This window comes from Heptranchias perlo, chromosome 18 (assembly GCF_035084215.1).
Source record: "Heptranchias perlo isolate sHepPer1 chromosome 18, sHepPer1.hap1, whole genome shotgun sequence".
Taxonomy (NCBI): Eukaryota; Metazoa; Chordata; class Chondrichthyes; order Hexanchiformes; family Hexanchidae; genus Heptranchias; species Heptranchias perlo.
The window spans coordinates 10,965,946-10,989,152 of NC_090342.1; the positions used below are offsets into that span (position 1 = coordinate 10,965,946).

The following is a 23,207-nucleotide window of genomic DNA, read 5'->3' on the forward strand; positions in this document are numbered from 1 at the left end:
TGGGAGTTGTTTCATTTCCATTGTTTCACACAATGTTGTGAATAGTCCTTCCTCTGCTCTCCTACAATACAGGAAGGAGGTTACACGGGTGATGCCACTGCTGGATGGGTGGTTTATACTACAACTTCTTCCAGCTCTCTTGCTATTGAGTCTTGGCCTAAGGGCATTTGACCACCTTACCGAACCCTATTTATGGTATCAGCCTTGGTTCAGTGGTAGCACTCTTGCCTCTGAGTCATGAGGATGTGGGTTCATGTCCTACTCCAGAGACTTGAACACAAAAGCTAGGCTGACATTTCAGTGCAGTACATCAGGAACTGTCAGAGGTGCCATCTTTCAGTGTGACATTAAACTGAGGCCCGGTCTGCACTCTCAGGTGGTCATAAAAGATCCCATGTCACTATTTGAAGAGCAGGGGAGCTCTTCCGGTGTCATGGTCAATATTTAGCCCTCAACCAACATCACTTAAAACAAATTATGTGGTCATTATCCCATTGCTGTTTGTGAGACCTTGCTGTGCGTAAATTGGCTGATGTGTTTCCCTGCATTACAACAGTGACTACACTTCAAAAATAATTCATTGGCTGTAATGTCCTGAGGTCATGAAAGCTTCCATATAAATACACGTTCGTTCTTTCTTTCTTCTTTAGCAATATTAGCTATGTCCATCAGGAGTCATGCCAAAGAGAGTCGAAGGTTCATTTCCACATGCTTCCTAAAACAACTAAAAGGGATTGTCAACTTGTTTTGCGTATCTGCAGAAAGATGCAAATATTGCAGCGTAGCATGAACTAAACCAAGATGTCTTGACTAGAAGATACTGTTCCTGAGTCCAGGGTGTCTATACTTGACTGCTATTCCCATGTAGCCATTATGAAGTAGGTCCTCCACCAGTGGAACAAACGTTAACTTGTTGGAGCCAAGAGGTTAGGACAACAGATCAAAGATCTGTGACAAATCCTCTCCAATACATTTGATGACAGACGACCTTCAGTTGAAGTGTACCATTGACGAAGACGCTCCTTCCTCACAACTTGCTTGGATGCCAAGGTTTTTCACCCCAATAGGGGTAACTTCTCATGCTTCTGTTGCGCTTGTTAGACAACTCAGAATCAGCAACTTGCAATATGTAGATAATGCTAATATTCTAAAGGGAAACTGTGTCTATTAACTGGCTAGTACAAAAAAATGGAAGAGCTCAAGAACCATTGAAAGCTCACCATTTCTTTCTCCTCTGGCAATGGCCTACAATCTCAGCTATTGCAGTACATGATCACTGCAGGAAGATTGGTTCTGAAAATGGACCTGAAGGAACCAAATTTTAAAAGTGACTCCAGGTCCACTGACGAAATATCAACGCCAAAGCCCAAACTTATGAGTTACGACATATCTAGGTTCCCCTCTGGTCACTACAAAAGGTGTTTGGCATTAATCTCAAAATCAATGAAACCAGGCACTACTCTGAATGATCTCTTGGCTCTTCCCAGTACTGACAACATAGTGTGAGAACATTTCACTGCTGATGGTGCCCTACATTTTGTATTGAACTAGTCATGCTCCTGGCAGTGCCTGGTGCTGAGATACTGGAGCTATGATGCAAGTGGTTGACTAATCCCGTGGAATAATATAAAACAGTACTTGGCCAGCAGCAGTTTTTCCAGCGCAGTTTCAAGCATCCACTCCTATTAAAATTAATGAAGCCAATCCAGTTCTATTGACACGATGGGCCGAAGGGCCTCTATCCGTGCTGTATAACTCTATGACTATTACCATTTGTCTTGGAGAAGCTTAGGGATGTGCAATAAATGCAGGCCTTGCCAGCAACACCCACATCCCATGAACAAATAAAAAAGAACACAGATCTCAAAAGACAGCTCTATACAGAATACAGAAGAGTATAATTCATAGTATGTAGAAGACACTACGTTTTTTTTTTAAGGAGGGATGGGGCTCAGGAGTATTTTGTGCAGTTAGGGGATGGGTTAATGGTGTGTGCACTTTCTCGATGTCTGGAAGGGGCAGGTGTGATGGGTCAGATGGGTTTTTCCCCACCCTTTTCATATAGCAAGTCACATTTTGTATGTAAAGACAGTATTCAGTACCGCTTCCTCTTCAAAGTACATCTGCAAAAATGGATGTGTCAGCTCAGGCTGAGTGGTAGCATTTGTGCCTGAGTCGGAAGGATATGGATTCAAGACCCACTCCAGAGATTTGAACACAATCTAGGCTGACACTTCAGTGCAGTACTGAAGGAGTACTGCACTGTCAGAGGTGCTGTCTTTCTGATGAGACATCAAATCAAGGCCTCGTTTGCCCTCTCTGGTGGATGTAAAAGATCCCATGGCACTATTTGAAGAGCAGGGGAGTTATCCCAGTATCCTGGCCAACACTTGTGCTCTACCAACACCAAGAAGAGATTAAATTGTCATTCATCTTATTTCTGCAAACTGACTGCTGTGTTTGCCTACAAAATGGCAGTAACTATACTTCAAAAGTAATTAATTCATTGTAAAGCACTTTGGGATGCCCTGATGTGAAAGGAGCGTTATAAACGCACGTTCATTTCTTCTTTCAACAAATTCAATACAAATGGAAGCCATGCCAAAATGCAAGGTATAGTACTAACAACATTGGACGCAAGTAACTGTAACTCATTCACGGAACTGGCGATGTGCTTTGTGATCAGATGCATCAAAGGGCCAAATTTGCAAGACAGCAGGTGCTCAAATTGCAAGGGAATTAGCAATAGAACATCACCCAATGCAATATATTAGTCATTTGACAGTCAGCGTTGGACTGGGGCTTCAAAATAGCTTTAGGATATTAAGTGCAGGAACAGCAGTTGGGCGCCATATCACCTGCGTGCAGAAAATGTAATTCACTGCAGAGAACAAAAGTCATATAAAGACCCATTCAACGGAGAGAGCAGGAAAATCTAGTCAGATCCAGTAAGTGCATTTCAACGGAATGAAAACGTCAAACTGTGTTACAAACTGTACGCAGGAAGGGGGAAACAAAATATGAAGTAAAATTGCTGTAGGTTACTTTACAGGAAAAATAAATCTGAATAACTGACAGCATAATATCACTTTAAGCAGAGCCAAAACCACTTTCTATCAGTTGGTGATATCCTTCCTTCTGGAGTTCCAAGGCAGTATTATATCTAGCTTGATATACATCATGTGAGAACATTTGAAGAGTTTATTTTGTACCAAATCTAATCTTTCCTAAAAAAATTCTGCTTAAAAAGCTTCTACTTGCCAGTTTTCTGCATTCTTTTGGCTCCCAGCATCTAGTTTGGAAGAGGCTGGAAACAATTCTGAAGGCCTTTTTGCAGCCAACAGAAAGACCAGACTCTCTGAAGATTAAACTGGTTGTGTCAAAACCAGGAAGAGGGCCCATAAACTTCTCATTAACAGATCCAGGAGCCCAGCAGCATCTACAAAGAAACTTTTCTAGAGCGCTTTAAGGGTTAAAAATATTGAAGGATTCTAATTATATGAATGCAATTACTATCTATAAACTGAACGTAACATTTTAATCCAATTCTTCTGAAAAACAGGGAAACCCAATGTTCATTTACCTACATGACCAAACATATATGACAACTTAAATAATACCACATTTAAGCATATTAGACAGTCTATGAGCCTACATTTTGGCTTCCAACATTGCACACATCTGTATTGCAACAGACTGGGTACCTTTCGTGCAATTGGTTCTTGGCTCTCCGTCAATCCATACCAGCTGACCAGCTTATTCCAACCTTCCGTGGGTACCAGTATATAATCCAGCTCATCTATGAGGTGCTCCTTTAGAGACTGTGAATCACCATCTGTGTGGAACAAATGCAAAAGACAAATTTCAGACAACACTGGAAACAAAGTAAAGTTGACTTCAGATAAATTCAAACCTTGCCCGATGTCATAAAATCATCAACAAATATAAAAACTAGATTTGGCTGCTACTTTATCATCTTTACATAAAGTTTTGCACCCGGTGTCTCTCTAATTGTGGGACAATTTTTGATATATCTGTATGATGTAAAGCATTCTCTTTGTATCCTGGTAAATTTGCAAATTTAAAATCAAAAACAAACGCTTACTTCAGTGCTTCTGAGCACATCTTCCAAGTTTTGTAATTTCTTTCATCGGTAATGTAGCTTTTTCCACCAATCTTACTATACTCTTCCTCTAAATACAATTTATATCAAACGTGAAAAATTAAAAATATACGTGAATCAAATCACTACCTTCTACTGTCCTAAAGATTTCTTCAACTCCAGGCCTACTCCTCTCTCCGTAAGCCATCCTGCAATGCCCTGGACTACCTCGGAAATGGGTGTATTTCTAGCCCTGCTGTACACTCGATTGCATTATGGCATTTGAAAAATATGAAGGAATCATTATTTCACTTCTCAAGTGTTCCTAGAATGAGCAGCCAAGCATCAAAGATTGATTTTATCACAACTGTGCTGCATACAAAATAATTTACCTAGCAAATTTCCACTTGATACAAGAAAATTGCATCAAAAATTGATTTTGTCAATCTTCACAATATTTTCCAATGTTGCTTCTACCTTCGAAAAGCCCCCAGGAAGCAAAAGGAAAACAGGCAAAAAAAGCATTTCTTAAACTGTTTTCTGCAGGAACAAAATATTAGAATATTATTTTTGATATAAATAAAATCATATTGAAATAAAAATAGGAGAGAGAAAAAAGGGAACTCAAAGATAAATTGGGGGAAATTACACATCGAGAAGTTTCTGAAAAAATACTATTTTAATTGTACAAAATTATTACAGTAATAAACCCATTCTTGACATCTGAGTAGCTTAATTCCCATGTTTGTTTCAGCATCAATGAGCTGAAAACTTAGGATGTACTTACATTACATCTTTAGCAGTTTCTACTTCATACTGATGGTAAAGTTGCAGTACAAATCTGAAAGCAGGATCTGACTTGGCTCTAAGAGAAGCAGCGAGGCTCTCCTTGGAAAGAGTAGTTTTATACCAGTATGGTTTGAAACTGCAAGAAGTGGAACTCCAGTGTACTGTCAAACTTGGTATAAAAATTGTTAGCAGGGTCCCTTTGATCTCCTGGGTACTTTATAAACCAACCTGCAACTAATTTAAATGCTTATACATTTATAAAGTGTCAATTGTAGCTCAGTAGGTAACACTCTCTGTGTCAGAAGGCTGTGGGTTCAAGTCCCACTCCAGAGACCTGAGCACAAAATCTAGGCTGATGCTCCAGTGCGTAACTGAGGGAGTGCTGCACTATCCAAGGTGCCATCTTTCAAATGAGACTAAGTTAAACTGAGGCCATGTCTGCCCTCTCAGATGGATGCAAAAGATCCCATGGTACTATTTCGAATGGCCAATATTTATCCCTCAGCCACATCATTAAAACAGATTATCTGGTCATTATCCCATTGCTGCTTGTGGGACCTTGCTGCGCACAAATTGGCTGCTGCGGTTCCTACATTACAAGTGACTACACTTCAAAAAAAAGTACTTCATTGGCTGTAAAGTAATTTGGGACAGTCTGAGGTCATGAAAGGCACTATATAAATGCAAGTCTTTTTTTTTCTTTTATATGTGCCGATGTGCTGCCCACACTGTCTACATGTTTAAAATTTATTGTGAAAGAGAAGCTCTGTACATTCCCACAGCCATGCGTGCACAGAGCTCTTTCCTGGGTATTGAAGTTCCTGACTCAAACCCTGATCCTCAACTTACGGACTCAGATCCTGAGTGACAATCCAAATTCACCCCAACAAAAGCAACGATTGGCCACTGGTGCCTGAAAACTTCCCTAGAACAATTGGTAAACTAGGGGTTACGTCACCTTTTGAAGCAAAAATATATTTCATAGTTTGTGTAGTGTCTGACAACATAAATTTTGTGCATTTAAAACAAAATAATTTTCTGATCTTAAGTGAAGCTTCCAGCTCATCAAACACAGTTGTTCGTTGCTATGATTGACAGGTTTACTTATAATAAATCTAAACTTTGTAACATGGGTTAGGAATTCCAGCAGAGAATGGTTGCTAACCTCTCAAACGGGCCAATACAATAATTTGAGGCATTCCTCTTGCAATGGGCAGAAATGTTAATGAACACTGCTAGGCAAAATTTTAAGTTTCTTTTTTTCTTTCAAAAAAAAGGTTAAACATTAAGGTGCAGCACAGCCTTAAAACAGAAGGTATTCTTCAATATTTTTGGAGGAAATTAAAAAATTTATGCAATCCACAAGCGGTTTATGCGATACATGATCGGTCAAAATCTGCAAATACTTTTATCTTCATTAATTACTTCTAACATGAATTTTGCTTGGCAATGTGTTACAAAGTCTCTGCTCTCATAAAAATGTAAACAATTTCATATGAAGCAGGAAATTAGCAACAAAATTATAGCTTCAATTGTAATAGAGCAAGAAAGCAACTATTACAGTATAACAAACAGGCTGGAGCAATATAAGGCAGTAACATATTAAGGGGTTGAGACAATATTATAAACCATTGAAGCTTCACTCTGGATGTGTAGTATTGTCTCAACATGCCAGCTAATGATTCTGTACAAAGTTTAAAGGTAGAGTTTGGGGAGTGGAAGCCAATTCAGTTTTAGTACTTTTTCTATACAAGCGCAGGTATCTTGGAGTGACAAATGGCTGGCTTTTGTGACTGATTCAATGTGACTTTAAGGTGGTTCTGCGTTTCATGATTTGAGTTGACAGGTTTTCAGGTGTTGCACCTTTAACAGTGGAATAACACACTTATATACACTACAGTTCTAACTAAACATTCATACTTCTTAACCAGTGCAGAATGCTATTGGTAGAATAAGAGCAAAGGATCCAATTAACTCCACCAAAACATTAAATAAGATTACATATATATTGAACTGATCAGAATGCTTTTCAGTCTACCTGACCAGCTACTTTCCATTAGCTGCAGAAAGGTGCTACCAATAAGTGAAGCCCAGCAAATAGAAAGCAGAACTCAACAAGCATCTCATACGGAGTCCACTTTTAGTTTTATTTTACTTATGTGGTTTCCTGGAATTTTCCAAATAACATTTTTAAAAAGTTAAATCCAGTTATTACAAAAGTGCTAGAATTTCTGAGTAAAATCTACTGTTTAACAATGGTTATATAGTTAATTTTTTTTTGAAAACGTGCACTTGAGTCAAAATGCAACAGACCACACCAGACTCTATCTCCATAGACTCATAAAAATCAAGAGATTTCAGGAATTCATATAGGTTGTCAAGTCTGCCAATTTTGGATAAAAATAGATAGGGAATCATTTTGAAATCTGGAAACTGATACATGAAAGATTGTCAAAAACTGAGAACAATCTTGTTCGGGTGGTATGGTCATTATAAGGGCAGGACATATGATTCAAGGAGGAGCTCTGTGCAGGCTACGAATTGTACAAATCATGGGGGCACAGATCAATTTTTTAGGGTCAGCTTGATAAGTGATATTTTATTTTTTATGTTTAATGTGGATAAAAGGCAAAATACATTTGTGAAGTCTTTAAATGATTTCTGGAGGGACTAACTGCACAGAATTTGTACAGAAGAAGCGTAAAGTAGTCTGGCACAGTCTCGACGGGCCGAATGGCCTCCTTCTGTGCTGTAACCATTCTATGATTCTAAGTGTGTGTAGTCCTCCTGAATATCTCCATATGCCAAGATGACAGAATGGTTAACAGAACTACTGCGAGCATCCTTTTACTGTACTGTTAAAGTTACAGAACAGGGTCATTAGCAAAGTAATACTGCCAGAAGGTTTTGCATCTAAAAAAAATAAAGCAAGTGGCCAAACCTTTCAGGAGCCCAGAGTTGTCCACGGGGCCAGGATATACATTTTGGTCTCCCATTTGGTATTTGTCCCAGCTATCAAAACCAACATATTTCTTCCACTGTTTAAACCAGCGGCTATCCACCAGGTACCTGTGATGGTAATGAGAATCATGTTAAAAATGGCAAGAATTATTTGATGCCATTGATCAGAAAATTGAAAAGAAAAACAGTTTTACAAAATGGACTGCATAGAGAATAAAAACAGCTCACGTTAACCATCAAATACCCATTAAACAAATAAAAAACATACCAGCAGATACAACCCAGCAGGGTGCAATAGAAAACTATCATTTGGAATCCTCAGATGACTTAGTGTGTAAATGCATCAACTAGTGTGGCAGTAAGCCATACAGATTAGGGAGGTCCCAAATTCTCTCTCTCTTCTGTATAGAGTTACCTGGTCTCAGTGGCCCTGACTAAAAAGGTGCAGAGGTTGGGGGGGGGGAAATCAGCCAAGGCTCCTGCTGCCCTAATGCTGAAAAGTATACATGAGCGACAGAAAAAAAAACAGGCTTGGTTAAGATGACCAACGGTCAAACAGACTGGCTACAATCAACTCATATGGTGAGTTAAACAAGGCATCGGAGAGCCACTCTCCTATTCCCAGCATGAGTCAGCTTCAGGTGAGGAGGAAAAGTAGTGGGGAAAAAATATAATTTTACCTCTGGAAAAGTTCAAGTCAGGTAGCTGTGATGATCTGTACCTCACTACCACAGGCATAGTGTGGTAAACTGAAGCATTAGCTCTTAAGTTGATATACTGTTGAGCAAAGTATGCTCTTTCTTTGTATGTCCAACAGATGACATACTGCACCTGTTCTTTGAACAATGATGCTTTCATTAGATGCAAAAGTAGGAAACAAGTTCCATTAGGGCATGCTGAAAAGCTACTTACCGTTACATTTCATTTTTGTTCGTGTTCAATTGAGCAAATTTGTTGGTATCAGATATTGTAGATAGTTCACTTAGGTTATGAACACAAGGAGATGCCATTTTGCCTTTCTTCTTCGCAGCTGTGCCCAGGAAGTTCTTTTGCATCACTTCCTGTTTTGGGAACAACCAAAAAAAGCTATGGAATTTACTGAATTTTAACTTTTTTTAAATTCAAGTACAACTAAACAAAGTTTCCTTACAAAAGAAGTAGGAATACATAGTTGCAACGATCCTGTCATAAGAAGTGAGGTACAGGGAGTTTCTGGGCACAGCTCTGAACAAGAAAGGCAAAAAATGTCATCTCTTCAATTCCACTTCCCACCTCACCTTTGTCCAAACACCTGAGTGAGCTACATACAATGTCCAGGAAATGTAGTTCTCCTTAGTTGGACAAGATTACAATGCTTCTGGTTATCCAGGGCAATAAAGTAGAAGAAAGTCTGCTCAACACTGCAATCCCTCCATCAACTCAAGACCTAGATTCAGTCCAACCAAGAAAAAGGCTTATGTTCTGAAAGCTCATCTATCTATAAAGGATGTGGAGCACAGTAGATTCTCTTAACCCTGTTTTGAATCAGTTCACCTGCCAATGTCACCCTAATTTTCCTTCACTGTTTTTACATCTCGAATTTGCCCTCCCTTGTTTGTTTCTCTCCCTATTTGGTTGTCACACCAGTGTGTACATGCCAACAAGGCCAGGTGCAGTTCGGGTCAGATTGGCATCAACTCCACTGCCTCGAGAAATAAAAATGCAACGAACGTAAAGAGACCTTTGACGCTGGTTGGCAGTTTGAACTGAACAGATATCTAAACAAAAATTTAAGGCTTGGCAAGAACAGTGAGTAATTTTTCAACTTGATAACCAATATTAGGAAAATGGATTCTTGAACATGGGAACATAGCTGTATTTGGGCTTCAAAGAAAAATCATTTTACCTGCGAGAGAAAAGTACTTTTAGAAATTACCATAATAAATTTCAATGTGAAAATATTTAACAGGTTAAAAAAAGTTACAGTGCAACCATTTATACCACATTACTTTTGATAATTAAATGATCTATATATTCAAGCACATCCAAACCATAATTAAACCAATAAACAAGCATCTTATCCATTACAATCTCTTCTGGAAGCAAGATTCAAAATTAAGAAATGCCACAGTACCCCAGAGACATGAATATATCAAAAGGCATTTGAGAGCTGCCAGAATTTAAAAAAAAAACTTTTATAAATTGCCAACACAAATTATTCTGTATGCAACTTTCAACTGACAGGAAGAGTGCAGCCTCAGCTTACAACTTTCAAAGACCACTAGGATTGTTAAAAGTCAGTTACAAAGCTAATAAACACTTTGCTGAATATATCTGTATTTAAAACTGCAAGCACTGAGAATATCGGAAATCCGAGTGAACATACAGTCAAAATCAAAAGCATAGGAGTTTACTGCACAGTAGGCCATTCGGCCCACTGTGTCTGCACTGCACTGGTTCCTTTGCTGGAGCAATCTAAAATTAATTCCACTGCCCTATTTCCCCGTGGTCTTATTATCCTCTGTTTCAAATATTTATCCACTTTTCCCTTAAAAGAAACAGAAATTTCTAACCTCTCTCCTCATTCTCAATATGACTTTAAATTGATGATCCATCAACTTCCCAGCCAGAGGAAACAGTCTCACTATTTACCTCATCAAGACTTCATAATTTTAAAACCTTTACAAAATAGTCACCTAGCCTTTTCTGCTCCAGTGTAAATAATCTACATAACTCGTCTCTCCTTATAACTATTCTTAAACCGCTCCACCTCCTCCTTTAAGACCCTCTTTGACCAAGCTTTCCAAACTTTTGACCACCCTTCCTAATATCTCCTCCTTTGGCTTGGTGTCCATTTTTTCCCCCCATACGCCTTAGTGAAGTGCCGCAGGACTTTTATCTACGTTAAAGGTGCTAGTTGTTATAGTTTCCCATCTATGCTGTATGCTCTCTATGGCTTTAATATCTTATATAATGGGGTGCCCAAACTGCACACAGTACTCGAATTGTGGCACAACTATTTCCTTATACAAATTTACCATTACCTCTTTACTCTTGCATTCTATGCACCATTTAAAAGACGGCTTTTACCTGCACTCACATTTCCAGGGAATTGTGTATTTGAAGCCCACGAAGTTTCTATTTACCCAAACCTTTCAGTATCTTTTCATTGAGTGTGTACTCCCATTCCTCATTTTCCTTCCAAAATGCATTACCTCACACCTATGCACATTACATTCCATCTGCATCCTCCTGAAGTCTTTTATAGATCTGTTTGCCAAAACCCTTACATTTGAGTCTTCAGCAAATTTCAAGCTTGTGCTCCTCATACCCAAGTGCAAATCATAATCATATTCTATATAAACAAATACTGAGATCAAAAGTGCACCTTGCACTGGCCCTTGTAGTACACCATTTCCAACCCTTCTCCAATTCAAGCAACACCCATTTACTCAAACTCTTTGCTTCCTGTCTGTTAACCACCTTTGTATCGATGCTGCTATATTTCCTCTTCAACCATAACCCTGAACTTTTGTAACAAGCTTGTTGTGAAATACCTTATTGAATGTCTTCTGAAAATCCACATACATCACATCAAATGCATTCTTTATCTAGACAGTCACTTCTTGAAAAAAAATCCAATTAATTTGTCAAACACGATTTGCCCTTAATAAGTCTGTGCTGGCTGGCCTTGATTAACCCAAAAATTTCTAAATGTTCATTAACTTTATTTCGAATTATATAAATTCTAAAAGTTTACCCACAAACTATTAGATCAATAGTTACCCAATTTATTCTCCTCCCCCTTCTTGAACAGAGGAGTTACACTGGCCTCCAGTCCCCTGCCACAATTTCCATATCTAAGGAGGAATGGAAATTTTTAAAATCAGAGCCTTCTGATTTCTTTCAACAGTTTATAGTGTGTAACCTCAGGGCCTGGTGACCTTCCTTTTCTAAAGTAATTTCTAATCATTGTTCCACGGCCTTCTCAAGTACACCTATTTACCTAATCCTACCAGCATTTGTAAAAACTGATGCAAAATACTTATGCAATATCTCTGCCATATCATTTTCCACAACTAGATTTCCATCTTCATGAGTGGCCCTACCCTCCGTTCAACTATTCCCTTGCACTTATAAAAGTCCTTGCCGTTTCCTTTCATACAATTAGCTAGCCTTTTTCACACTCCCTTTTGCCGCTTCTAATCTCCTTTTTCATTTCCCCACACTTTCTATATTAGTCCTGATTTTCTTCAATATTGTTAGCACTACTTTCATCATCCGCAGCCCTTATAAGTTTCAGTTTAGCTTTGATCTCTCTACTTATCCACAAACTTCTATTATTCGATGCATCCCCTTTTCACCAAATAGATACACTACCTCTCATATACCTGAAGACTCCCCACTGTCCTGTTTGCTCATTTTACCACTAAGTTAACTTGGGCCAGATCTCTTCTTACTTCACTGAACTTTGTCTTTTTTCTTTGACACATTAACTTTTTTCAGTTTTTACTCCAAAACTAGCTATGCTGTGGTCACTACTTCCTAATTTTCTCCTGCTTAGCGTCACCTCTCTCACTTCTGTGTCAGTGGCCATGGGCTTGAGCGCATTATCTCGGCTAATATTTCAGTGCAGTACTAAGGGAGTGCTGCATTGTCAGAGGTGTTATCATTTGGATGAGGTGTTAAACCAAGAATTTTTCTGCCTGTTTAGATGGACATAAGAGGCACGACCTGAACAGCAAGTGTCCTGGTCGACATTTATCCCTCAACCAAAATCACCTAAACAGGTTAACTGGTCATTTATCACATTTGCTGTTTGTGGAACCTTGCTGTGCACAAATTGGCTGCTGTGTTTGCCTACATGACTAACCACACTTCAGAAACATTTAATTGACTATGAAGTGCTTTGGACCATTCTAAGGATGTAAAATACACTACAATCTGCTCCTGTTAATTCAAGATTGCTTGATGGGGGGTGGAATTTCTGTGGGGTTTCTCCCACTTGTCTGCTGTAAATTCAGTGGAAGAATGCAGAAACCTCAGAAAAATAACATGAGCCTGGCCTTTTTAGCACTAAATTCCCATTTTGCTGTGTTATTTAGGTTGCTTAATTCACTATATAGCAAATTTCAATTTTTGTGTGTAAAAAAGGCTCTGAATTGTCAAGAATAAATTGTATACAAATGCAAGTTTGCTTTTTCTTCTCACTCACTTATTTGCTCCACTGCATTTCCCAGAACTAAATCAATCAATTTTCATCATATATTTAGTCAGAGAAAATCATGCTCAAACTATACAGTGCTCTATATTAGCACTATATTGTATATAAAACAATAAACGATATGGAAAAGGTAGCACCAGAAAATTACTTGAAACCAAATTGTCAGAGTAGGACAAGTGGACAGAGGTTGAAACTAGGTAAACTCAAATTTAGGACTGTCAGGGTGTTTGTCGTCACACAGAGAGTGATCAATACATGGAACAGACTTCTAAGTAGGAGCAGTGGAGGTGAAAATCCTGGAATTATTTCCCAAACAGTTGGATGATGCAATGGGGGGGGGGGGGGAAGTCGACAGGGTCTTTCTGAATGGATTAACTAAAGTTAGCCAAATGGTCACACTCATCCTTATTTACTTTGTGATCCAGTGCACTCAGAGCTAATGACCTATATATATTAAGACTCACCCTCTAAACAAGAATATTCAAAAGAGAACAAAAAACAATGAAGTCGATCAGAATCCTTTTAAAGTGATTGACTTTAAAATGATATTAAATGGGGATAGAGCCAGAATACACAGCACACTGAAGCTCAAAACGAAGGCCTGGTAGGATGCAAATTCCTTATCTCAGTTGCATTATATCGGGAGGCACCAAGCAGAAGTTAGATGATTAACCACAGGCAAGGAAGGTAACATCAAAGATTAATCACCCCTGCACAACTTAAAACTGGCTATAGAGTAACACGGGCAGAGGCTGAGAACTGGCTGACTGCTCGTCCTCTCATTTCCATATGCACAGGGAGATTCTAGAAATGGGGTAAAAGTTGCCATAAAGTAGTATTAATGCAAAACATGCAATATGAAAATGAAACATTTGTAGATTTGGACCTATGAACAGATACAGTAAACTTTGCCACTATGCCACTAAAATGTTCTTGTAACTCAGATTTATTTTGATTGATGGGATTCACAATCAATATTATAGTGGCATTGCTTCAATTTCTTGATGACTTAGTTGTTCTTCATTTTGCACTTAGAATTTACTGCCTAAGTCAGCTCTCTTTCCAATCAAATCTACATGACTGCATAAATATCAGATACAAAAGTAAGCGGTCTGCACAAAAGTGACAGCACAACCTCAGTCAAAACACCAATTCTTCAATGATGGTGAAGTATATCAGTAACCTACCAGCACAATTCCATCACGTCCACTGTAACTCATGGCCTCGGCCTTCATTTGGAAGTAACTTACTTGAAAGTACAACTGCTTGTAACAAGTTTAGGCATAGCTTGAATGGTGGGGTAAACTTGGGTTAATTTCTTTGCTACACTGCAAATACTGTAACATCCATCTATTTCCCTTTGTACCCTTCTCTACACTTGCCTGGCTGCTGTTGTGGCTAATAGTAGTTCTGCGAATCATAGTTATAATCTAGTTCTGAACAAAGAAGCAAATGTGTTCTCTAATTCTAATCTGTTATGGGATCACGGTGAAACAGATTCCAAATAAAATTCAACAGCATAAAATCTAGCAGCAATACAGCAATCTCGCATTGACAAATAAGACAGTGAGCGGAAAGATTGTGTACAATAGAGTGGCTATGCACAACCTTACCAAGTTTGCATCTATTATTGGTAGTGCAATGCTTCTCTGAATATCTTCAGGCCCACTGGCCTTATTCTCAAAGCCCACAGTTAAAATATATAGTTATTGAGGGCAAGATGAGGACAATTACCATGACAATGCACAAGCTCATTTATAACTCCAACATGTGAGGCTCCTAGAACTCAATATTGAGAACTGCTAATATTTTCTCATATCACCACCTCAAAGAGCACTAATACAAACAAAATCACTGCAGGTCACATTTACCTGCAAGTTAAATGTGGATGAGTAACCATACCAACATTATTAGAGGGCACTTGAGATGCAAATAATACTGTGACATAAACAAGCAACATTGGAATCAGTGAAGATCTTCTAAACAATTTTGGCTGAGTGAATGGGTTCCCTCTCACCCTAAACTTTAGTGCAGAGCAGTTAAACCACACGTCATAGAATGTAAAAACAGTGAACAGATCAGGTACCATTTGGTTTATATCCTCTTACTTTCTACAATAAGTATTTCTAGTCATATAGAAAACTAAACACAAAACATACTGTATACAGGTACGGTAGCATAGTGGTTATGTTACTGGACTAGTAATCCGGAGTCATGAGTTCAAATCCCGCCATGGCAGCTGGGGAATTTAAATTCAATTAATTAAATAAAATCTGGAATTAAAATACAAGCATCAGTAATGGTGGCCACGAAACTACCGGATTGTCGTAAAAACCCATGTCCTTTAGGGACGGAAACCTGCCGTCCTTGGCCTATATGTAACTCCAGACCCACAGCAATGTGGTTGATTCTTAATTGCCCTCTGAAATGGCCGAGCAAGCCATTCAGTTGTAAAATCTCACTTAAAAAAAGTCATAAGAATAAAACCGGACGGACCACTAGGCACCAGACACGACAAAGGCAAACCAAGCCCAGTGGACCCTGCAAAGTCCTCCTTATTAACATCTGCAGACTTGTGCCAAAATTGAGAGAGCTGTCCCACAGACTAGTCAAGCAACAGCCTGACAGCCTCACTCCCAGAATCATACCTTTCAGCCAACCTCCCAGGCTCATCCATCACCATCCCTGGGTATGTCCTGTCCCACCGGCAGGACAGACCCACCAGAGGTGGTGGTACAGTGATATACAGTCAGGAGGGAGTGACCCTGGGAGTCCTCAACATTGACTCTGGACCCCATGAAATCTCATGGCATCAGATCAAACATGGGCAAGGAAACCTCCTGCTGATTACCACCTACCGCCCTCCCTCAGTTGATGAATCAGTCCTCCTCCATGTTGAACACCACTTGGAGGAAGCACTGAGGGTAGCAAGAGCACAGAATGTACTCTGGGTGGGGACTTCAACGTCCATCACCAAGAATGGCTCGGTAGCACCACTACTGACCGAGCCCTGAAGGACATAGCTGCTAGACTGGGCCTGCGGCAGGTGGTGAGCGAACCAACACGAGGGAAAAACTTACTTGACCTCGTCCTCACCAATCTACCTGTTGCAAATGCATCTGTAGGAGTATCGGTAGGAGTGACCACCGCACAGTCCTCGTGAAGATGAAGTCCTGTCTTCGTGGGACACCATCCAACGTGTTGTGTGGCACTACCAACGTGCTAAATGGGATAGATTCAGAACAGATCTAGCAGCTCAAAACTGGGCATCCATGAGGCACTGTGGGCCACCAGCAGCAGCAACAGAATTGTATTCCAGCACAATCTGTAACCTCATGGCCCGGCATATTCCTCACTCTACCATTACCAACAAGTCAGGGGATCAACCCTGGTTCAATGAGGAGTGTAGAAGAGCATGGCAGGAGCAGCACCAGGCAAACCTAAAAATGAGATGTCAACCTGGTGAAGCTATAACTCAGGACTACATGCATGCTAAACAGCAGAAGCAACATGCTATAAACAGAGCTAAACGATTCCACAACCAACGGATCAGATCAAAGCTCTGCAGTCCTGCCACATCCAGTCGTGAATGGTGGTGGACAATTAAACAACTAACGGGAGGAGGAGGCTCTGTAAACATCCCCATCCTCAATGATGGCGGAGTCCAGCACGTGAGTGCAAAGACAAGGCTGAAGCGTTTGCAACCATCTCCAGCCAGAAGTGCTGAGTGGATGATCCATCTCAACCTCCTCCAGATATCCCGACCATCACAGAAGCCAGTCTTCAGCCAATTCGATTCACTCCACGTGATATCAAGAAACAGCTGAGTGCACTGGATACAACAAAGGCTATGGGCCCCGACAACATCCCAGCAGTAGTGCTGAAGACTTGTGCTCCAGAACTAGCCACGCCTCTAGCCAAGCTGTTCCAGTACAGCTACAGTACTGGCATCTACCCGACAATGTGGAAAATTGCCCAGGTATGTCCTGCCCACAAAAAGCAGGACAAATCCAATCCGGCCAATTACCGCCATCAGTCTACTCTCAATCATCAGCAAAGTCGTCGACAGTGCTATCAAGCGGCACTTATTCAGGTGAGGCGAGAGTGACTGCCCTTGACATCAAGGCAGCATTTGACCGAGTGTGGCACCAAGGAGCCCTAGTAAAATTGAAGTCAATGGGAATCAGGGGGAAAATTATCCAGTGGCTAGAGTCATACCTAGCACAAAGGAAGATGGCAGTGGTTATTGGAGGCCAATCATCTCAGCCCCAGGACATTGCTGCAGGAGTTCCTCAGGGCAGTGTCCTAGACCCAACCATCTTCAGCTGCTTCATCAATGACCTTCCCTCCATCTTAAGGTCAGAAATGGGGATGTTTGCTGATGATTGCACAGTGTTCAGTTTCATTCACAACCCCTCAAATAATGAAGCAGTGCGAGCCCGCATGCAGCAAGACCTGGACAACATCCAGGCTTGGGCTGATAAGTGGCAAGTAACATTCATGCCAGACAAGTGCTAGGCAATGACCATCTCCAACAAGAGAGAGTCTAACCACCTCCCCTTGACATTCAACAGCATTACCATCGCCGAATCCCCCACCATCAACATCCTGGGGGTCACCATTGACCAGAAACTTAACTGGACTACCCACATAAATACTGTGGCTACAAGAGCAGGTCAGAGGCTGAGTATTCTGCGGTGAGTGACTCACCTCCTGACTCCCCAAAGCCTTTCCACCATCTACAAGGCACAAGTCAGGAGTGTGATGGAATACCCTCCACTTGCCTGGATGAGTGCAGCTCCAACAACACTCAAGAAGCTCGACACCATCCAGGACAAAGCAGCCCGCTTGATTGGCACCCCATCCACCACCCTAAACATTCACTCCCTTCATCACTGGCGCACTGTGGCTGCAGTGTGTACCATCCACAGGATGCACTGCAGCAACTCGCCAAGGCTTCTTCAACAGCACCTCCCAAACCCGCGACCTCTACCACCTAGAAGGACAAGAGCAGCAGCCACATGGGAACACCATCACCTGCACGTTCCCCTCCAAGTCACACACCATCCCGACTTGGAAATATATCGCCGTTCCTTAATCGTCGCTGGGTCAAAATCCTGGAACTCCCTTCCTAACAGCACTGTTGGAGAACCTTCACCACACGGACTGCAGCGCTTTGAAGGCGGCGGCTCACCATCACCTTCTCAAGGGCAAGTAGGGATGGGCAATAAATGCTGGCCTCGCCAACGACGCCCACATCCCATGAACAAATTTTTAAAAAAATACAGCTTTCCACTTATCACATTATAAATGAAACTAATCTGACAGTCAAATGCTTTAGTCAATAGACAAGCATTTAACAATAAGGCCATCATTTCTAATTCAATGTTTAACCATGTTACTGTGGATAACCAGAATGCTCCAGAGAAACTCATAATTCAATAAATTGTGGAATCTTGAATGACATAATAAAAACGCTTCTTTCAATGAATTATGTTTCAAGTGTTACTTAGAACAATTATATTCATAATGGGACCTAACTGGATTTTTAAAAAATTGCATTTATAAAGCACTTTATCACATCTCTCAAAAACTTCCCAAATACTTCACAGACCAATAGATTACTTTGAAGTAACTATTAAAGGTGAATATGGCAGTTTTGTTTGCACAAAGATCCCATGAATTAAATGAATGACCAGTTAATCCATCTTTGGTGGCGTTGAGGGAGATGGGGCTATTGGCTGAGTCATGAAGGCAGTTCCTAGCTCTTCTTCAAACAATGCCACGGGATCTTTAACGTTCATCTGAATCATCAGACTGGATAAACAGGGCCTCAATTTAACATCTCATCCAAAGGATAGCACCCCCGACAATGTATCAATCTCTCTATACTACATTGAACCGTTAGCCTAGATTTTGTGCTGAAGGGAGAGAGCGGAGCTTGAACCCAAGAGCTTCTGACTCAGATGTCAGAGTGCTATTAACTAAGCCTAGCCATCACTCAAGCAATGGTTACAAGTGTCTTGTGAATCCAGAATCATCACTGCACATATATATGTTAAAATTGGATAGCCATGTGGTGAAGGATAGAATACTAGAGCCTGGTCTTTAGTTGTTTCCAAGCCTTTATTCACAAAGATCCCTCTTACACACACACCACACCTTAGCTAAGCTCTCCTATAAAAAAGATACAAGAGTCCCCAATTGATACCCACCGCCTGAATACAATTAACACTAATTGATATAAATCATATAATTATCAATATATACCAGATTCCAGCCATATTTTCTGTTTGTGTAACCTGAACATTTTATAATAATGGCAGCATCACTGGTAACTGATCAGGTATGTATAAATTCATTACACACCATGTCACAACATTATACCATATTGTACAACATTGGTGGCACAAATGCTGTCATGGCAACATTTGCTCTGTTGTACCCATTTTTTTGCATTCAATTAATTCTTCAGAGTTGAATTCCTAGACATAATCTCGGACATCCATGAATGGAAAACAACATAAGACTGCTAAAACCATATTCCTTTGGCAGTGTCTCAACAGCTAAACAACACAGCCAAGATATGAAGAGAATAGGCCGCAGTTAGCTATCAATCCAATAAATATTTCCAAAGCGAGGCTGAGTGGATAACCAACAAGTAACAAAAAAAAATCACGAGCTTGTTATGGTCAAACTCAGGTATAAATGTTTACAATCTAGCTGGCCATGACACACTCTTTAAATAATACTATTGACTTTAATAAGAAATGTCACTTATGAAAATATATTCAGTTCACTGAAACTCACTATCATAAATGAATACAATATTGACAGCTAGGCGCATTAAGACTTTTAATTAAGGGGGTCAGATGCTCAAAGCTCAACTGATCTACAGGCATCATCTGAACTCCCAATATTGAATTATAGCCTCAGTACTCAGTCTTCTAATACACACATATACTAGTTTAAAAATTAAAACCATGTCAATTATTAATAGTGCTGAAATAATATTGAACCAAGTCTGAAAGGCTGTATTATTGTAGAATATGGACACAGGAGGGTATAAAAGTTGATTTTCCAAGTTACAAAGTAGTATTATATAGAGAATGAAGAGATTGTAGAAGGCACTGGAAGCCTTAGAATCTTACAAGGAAATAATCCAAGCAAGTGGTTCAAACCAAGTACAATTAGTGCAATTTATAGCATTATTAGGTTACAGATTTGCAACCATGTTTTTTTTAATAGATACTGCAAACTTTACATTTCTGTATCATTCAAGGTTTCTTTGTCAACAGCTCTCTAATGTCAACACTGAATCGCCATACGCTGCATTACTACTGCATGAGAATATTTGTAGGAAAGGCTTAATGAATGCAATGTAATTACAGTCTACTCCATTCCAGGCGGATTAACACCTCCTGTGCAATCTTATTCAAACTGCTTAATTTGAACTACTGGACAATTCAATTTTCTTTTTCCAAGCAAAAACCAACTTTGAACTAACAGGAGTCAACTGTATTGCAAGATTATCCAGAAAAGAATTGAAGTTTATTCAGTGTTGTCATGGGGATTTCAGTAAAGTATAACGGTGGACGTATGAAATTTCCACTGATCCACAGTGTAGGCTTTTCTTTTCCATTACAATTTCAGAAAAGCACAATAACCTCCTGGCTGCCATATCAAGCTAACAAAGGGGATTGTGGACCTCTGGCGTAGTGCTTAAAACTGAGCAGAGCTTCCACCCCCACATTGGCATTGTTACTAAAATCACAGTTACCAAAAAAAATCACTGTTCCACCCCTACCACTCCCCTGATGCCAGAGATCCTAGTCAAGATTCAATTTCTCCAATGCTTTCCTGGCAGTCCCTTCACAAATTACAACTCATTCAAAACATCTCTGCTGGCATCGTCATTTGTAAAATGTTCCAAACAGCCATCACACCCAATGGCACCACCCAACTCTACATGAGCAATCTTCTCTATCCTTACATGCCCATCTCCTTTGACACTGGGTTACTTCATGTCACCAACCACACCCACCTTTGCACCATTGGTGACAGCATTTTCACCCGCCATGGTGCTGTTTCTAAGGCACCCACCCTAGATCTCTCCACCTACTTTCAAAAACCTTCAAACCCTGTTCTTTGACCATTCCTTCAGCCCCAACCCTCTCAGTTTCCCCCTTTTTTTTCCTGCTTGGCATCTAAGGACTTTTTTCCCTTCAATGTAAAAGCACTTTGACACAGCTTCCTATACATGGATGGCACTTGTGAAATGAAAACTGTTTTAGTGAGTATGTCAAATTTTCATATGTCCACTCGAACTCTGATTGCCCCTTTCCCTCTGCAGCAACAGGATTACAGATTCTACCCTTCCAACCTGGGCTGTGTCTGGAAACAGCATTATTGGCTCTATGACCAAGGTGCAGGTGGAAACAATGTGAGGTGAAGACTGTTGCACAAGAAGCGTATTGCTCAACATTAAAAGAACTTTGGCTTCAATGTGCCTTTTTCTTCGTTCCAATATGCTAAAATGGCAGGGAGCACATCAGTGCCAATATGCTAAATAAGCCCAGTGACACTATTGCTGGGACATTATCGGGATACTAAACAGACAGGTCAGGGCCAGCACAGTGATATGATGAATACAACAAACTATCTAGAAAATAAACCTGTAACTTTGTCAGTTAGTCTCACGTGCATCACATCAAACTGCCAGCTATGGCTCGAATTGAAAACGTCAGCCTTGGCTCAGTGGTAGCACTCTCACCCGAGTCAAAAGGTCATGGATTTAACCCCCATTCTAGAGACTTGAACACAATCTAGGCTGACACTTCTGTGCAATGCTGAGGGATCGCTTGGCTGTCGGAGGTGCTATCTTTTGGTGAGGCGTTAAAACGAGGCCCTGTCTGTCCTCTCAGCTGTGGGTAAAAGATCCCATGCAACTACGTGAAGGGGTAGGGAGTTCTCCTGGTATTCTGGCCAGCATTCATCTCTCAACCAACATCACCAATAACAGAGTAACTGGTTATTTATCTCATTGCTGTTAGTGGGACCTTGCTGTGCACAAATTGGTTCAGTGTTTCCTACATTTTAACAGTGACTTCACTTCAACAGTAGTTAATGGTTGTAAAACACTTTGGGATATGTCGTGAGGGTGTGAAAGGCGTTATATAAATGCAAGTGAGAAATTGGTGATAAGAGTGGCACTTCTCAAAGTCACTTCCATAATGCTGCCCAGCCACTAAACTGATCCTTTAAAGCTCTTCACCTTGAAATGGGACAACCGAGAACACATCCTCTGATCGCCAATAACAAGCGATACCGACCTCCCGGCCTCACCGCTCGCCCTCTGCCAGCGTTCGAGTCTCGGGGGGGGGGTGACATTTGTCCCTAAAGATTTTTGCTTCCAGCCTCGGCCCAAGTGCGACAACCGGGCCACCGACAACAACCATCGGCGGCGGCGGCGGCCCTTTCAAATACGGGTGCGGTCGCTCCGTTTCCCCGTCCATCCGTGTCGCGCTTTCTCTCTCTCTCTCTCTCTGTGGCAGGCGCTGACTAACCGCTCCCCGGCCTAGTGCCCGAGCGAGCAGGCAGGCCGGCCGGTCTCTGCCCTGTGAGGTAACCCTCTCTTCCCAACCCCGCCGCCTGCTCCCCCACCCGCCGCCGCCGCCCTCCTCACCAGGTGTCCCCCTTCTTGAGCGGCGTTTTCATGAGCGCCGCGGTGTCGGCGCGCTGCGTCTCCAGCTCGGCCACTCCGCCCTCCGCCATGTTCGGCAGCAACAGTGCGGGGCATGCCGGGACCCTGCGTCACTCGGCCGCACCAACGAGCGCAGCGAAGAGGACATGAGCAGCCCCTGTGGCCACACCGGCACCCGACCGCCCGCCCGCCCGGCGGAGGAATCGTGCAACCTCCCAGGCGCCGGGCTGGGAGTGCAGCCTCTGACATCGCCCCTTCTCAGGTGTGCATTCCATACCCGGAAATTTCGAGAAAGTTTTTTTTTTGGGGGGGGGGAGGCGATGGTGTAGAAATAAAAGTTATATTAGTTCCAGTTTGGTTTTGCACTTTAGGATTAAAATTACAGTAATAAAGCTACTCCTGACATTTGAGCAGCATAGATGCAGCACAGGAGGTGGCCGTTCATTCTT

The 23,207-nt window shown here is 41.1% G+C and overlaps 1 protein-coding gene across 13 annotated transcripts in view; it reads right to left on the bottom strand.

Moving 5' to 3' along the window:
• LOC137334591 (ubiquitin carboxyl-terminal hydrolase 15-like) overlaps positions 1-22,838 on the bottom strand; it is a 102,566-nt gene extending 79,728 nt beyond the window's left edge. For 11 of the 13 annotated variants that reach the window (XM_067999384.1, XM_067999382.1, XM_067999380.1 and 8 more), the window contains exons 1-3: positions 22,741-22,838; positions 7,833-7,960; positions 3,705-3,835 (exon numbers count right to left, since the gene is read on the bottom strand). In XM_067999384.1, coding sequence (XP_067855485.1) covers positions 3,705-3,835; positions 7,833-7,960; positions 22,741-22,829 — 348 coding nt within the window. In that variant the 5' untranslated portion in view covers positions 22,830-22,838. Of the gene's footprint in view, positions 1-3,704; positions 3,836-4,494; positions 4,550-7,832; positions 7,961-8,764; positions 8,914-22,740 lie in introns of those variants that run through there. The other 2 variants (XM_067999383.1, XM_067999385.1) reach the window with 2 other exon arrangements.
• Positions 22,839-23,207: the final 369 nt, after the last annotated feature.